Source organism: Mastomys coucha, unplaced genomic scaffold (genome assembly GCF_008632895.1).
Source record: "Mastomys coucha isolate ucsf_1 unplaced genomic scaffold, UCSF_Mcou_1 pScaffold13, whole genome shotgun sequence".
NCBI lineage: Eukaryota > Metazoa > Chordata > Mammalia > Rodentia > Muridae > Mastomys > Mastomys coucha.
This window is the reverse complement of record NW_022196895.1, coordinates 63,545,653-63,548,117: the sequence shown is the minus strand read 5'-3', so window position 1 is coordinate 63,548,117 and position 2,465 is coordinate 63,545,653. Positions and strand designations below refer to the sequence as shown.

Below are 2,465 nucleotides of genomic sequence, written 5' to 3'. Positions count from 1 at the left end.
AAAAAAAAAAAAAAAAAAAAAAAGTATTTTCTATATTATTTTGAGAATGTCATTTTTGGTTTTGTTATTTTTCTTTTTAAGATTTTTTTTATTTTATGTATGTGAGCACGCTGTTGCTCTCTTTAGACACACCAGAAGGTGGCATCGGATCCCATTACAGATGGTTGTGAGCTACCACCATGTAGTCACTGGGAATTGAACTCAGGACCTCTTTAAAATCAGACAGTGCTCTTAACTGCTGAACCATCTCTCCTTCTCCAGCCCAACTATTTTTTTTTTTTTTTTTTGAGACAGGGTTTCTCTGTGTAGCCTTGGCTGTCCTGGAACTCACTCTGTAGACCAGGCGGTCCTCGAACTCAGAAATCCACCTGCCTCTGCCTCCCAAGTGCTGGCATTAAAGGTGTGCGCCACTACTGCCTGACTTTTTTTTTTTCCTTTTTTTGAGACAAGGTTTCCCAATATAGCACTGGCTCTTCTGGAGCTAGCAATGTAGACTTGAATTCACAAAGATCTGCCTGCCTCTGCCTGGGATTAAAGGCATGTATCACCATGCCAGGCTTAGGAATGTCTGTAGTTGGACATTGTGGCTCACACGTGTAATCTCAGCACCCCAAAGGTTGAGAAAGAAGAATTGATACCTCCAATGACATAGCTTCAGGTGGCCTGAGCTCTAGAGTGAGACTGTCTGAAAAAAAATTATGTGAATGGTACATCTAGCTTCTAAAGTGTGTATGGAAGAGAGTCCAGTCGTTTAGTTGACACTTGTATTTGTGTATACATGTATGTACTTGTCTATATCTGTGTATACATATTAGTGTGTGTGCACATGTCTACATATGCATGTGGAGGCCAGAGGTGAGGACTGAACTCAGGGCCTCTGCAATAGCAGGCTACTGAGTTGTCTCTCCAGCCCAAGATGTCAGTTTTCAATAGTAAGTAAGCCTGCACAATTAATTCATAATTGTTTTAGAGGGATGAGACCGTGCTAATCACACAGAAGGTAATTACTGTGTGAGATGACTTGTGACGAAGCCCAAACGCCAATTAATCTACAAAAACTAACCAAGAGGATCGCCTGATTTAGGCATTTTGATGTTTTAAAATAGCAAGTTTTAAACAATCATATTGGTCTTTTCCTATTGTCTTAGATTTGATAGGAGGAGGGTTGAGTGTCAGCAACAGAGGAAAGTGAGCTGGTCAGGAGGCCTGGGCTCCACCCCCACCATCTCACTTTGCAGCCCTCCATTTTGTCCTGTGACTGTAAGATAGGAGTAAAAACTCACCCTTCAACTGTTATAACTGAAAAGCGTTTTGGAAGTGTTCAAAGTCACTATAATATATATATGTAATTATTGACATTGGAAATTGAGGTTACAACATGGAAAAAACCCACTGTTTTATTTTTCCTCCCTTTGGTGTATTTTTCTAGGTGAATGTGCCTCTTAGGAGCATTTGTCTGGGACGGTCTGAGATAAGCTTAGGCTGCACAGACAGTCTGCGTTCCCTAAAGGCCTCGCTCGGAGCAGCTTAGCCTGCATCGTGTCCAGAGTACCAAGCATGAAATACATATATTACAAAAATGATAAGTAAATAGAAGAAGAAGAAGTCTCAAGGATCCTATTTTCCAAATAAACATATGAAAATCAAGGAAAACCAAAATCATATTCTGAGTTACACCATTCAGTTTCACTGATCTCCTGATACTTTGAAAATATCTTAAGTGTTGATATAAAGTCACTATTATATAAACACAGAGTTTAAAAAAAAATGATGATGCCGGGCGGTAGTGGCACACACCTTTAATGCCAGCACTTGGGAGGCAGAGACAGGCGGATTTCTGAGTTCGAGGCCAGCTTGGTCTACAGAGTGAGTTCCAGGACAGCCAGGGCTACACAGAGAAACCCTGTCTCGAAAAACAAAAACAAACAAACAAACAAACAAAATGATGGTAGAACTAAATATACCAAACCAAAGGTATTTGAATTTTTGAGACTGAATTGAAAAGGAGAAGCAGGAAGCTGCCTACAATGGCACAGGATTCTGGGGACTCCTCAGCACTCTGCAGGTAGCTGTTGGTCTAAAGAGAATCAGTGGTGAATATGAGGGGCTTGTCAGAACTGCAAAGGATGCTGACTATCTCTGTAAAGAAAGTGTGCCGTGCTCAGCTCCTCAAGCTGAGGAGATGCGCACTAGAGAAGGACTTTATTCCCGCCTACTCTGCTGTCTAGAGGGGAATATCAGTGTTCTAGCTGTCGTCCTGCTTCACCGTAATTCCACGGATGCTCACAAGAGGCAGATCTACTTCACAATATATATATCATAGGGTTTCTACTTAGAAACACATTTTCTTTGTATATAACCTTTCAGTGATTCATAATATTTTTTTCCTTTCAAAATTTTTACATTTTAAAAATCATTATTCAGAAAATGAAAATAATCCTAGGGTTGCAAATCAGCTTTCAAAA

General features: G+C 40.3%; 1 protein-coding gene across 1 annotated transcript in view; it reads left to right on the top strand.

Moving 5' to 3' along the window:
* Cep76 (centrosomal protein 76) overlaps positions 1-1,664 on the top strand; it is a 29,165-nt gene extending 27,501 nt beyond the window's left edge. The window contains exon 13 of the mRNA XM_031365942.1: positions 1,430-1,664. Coding sequence (XP_031221802.1) covers positions 1,430-1,446 — 17 coding nt within the window. The 3' untranslated portion in view covers positions 1,447-1,664. The remainder of the gene's footprint in view (positions 1-1,429) is intronic.
* Positions 1,665-2,465: the final 801 nt, after the last annotated feature.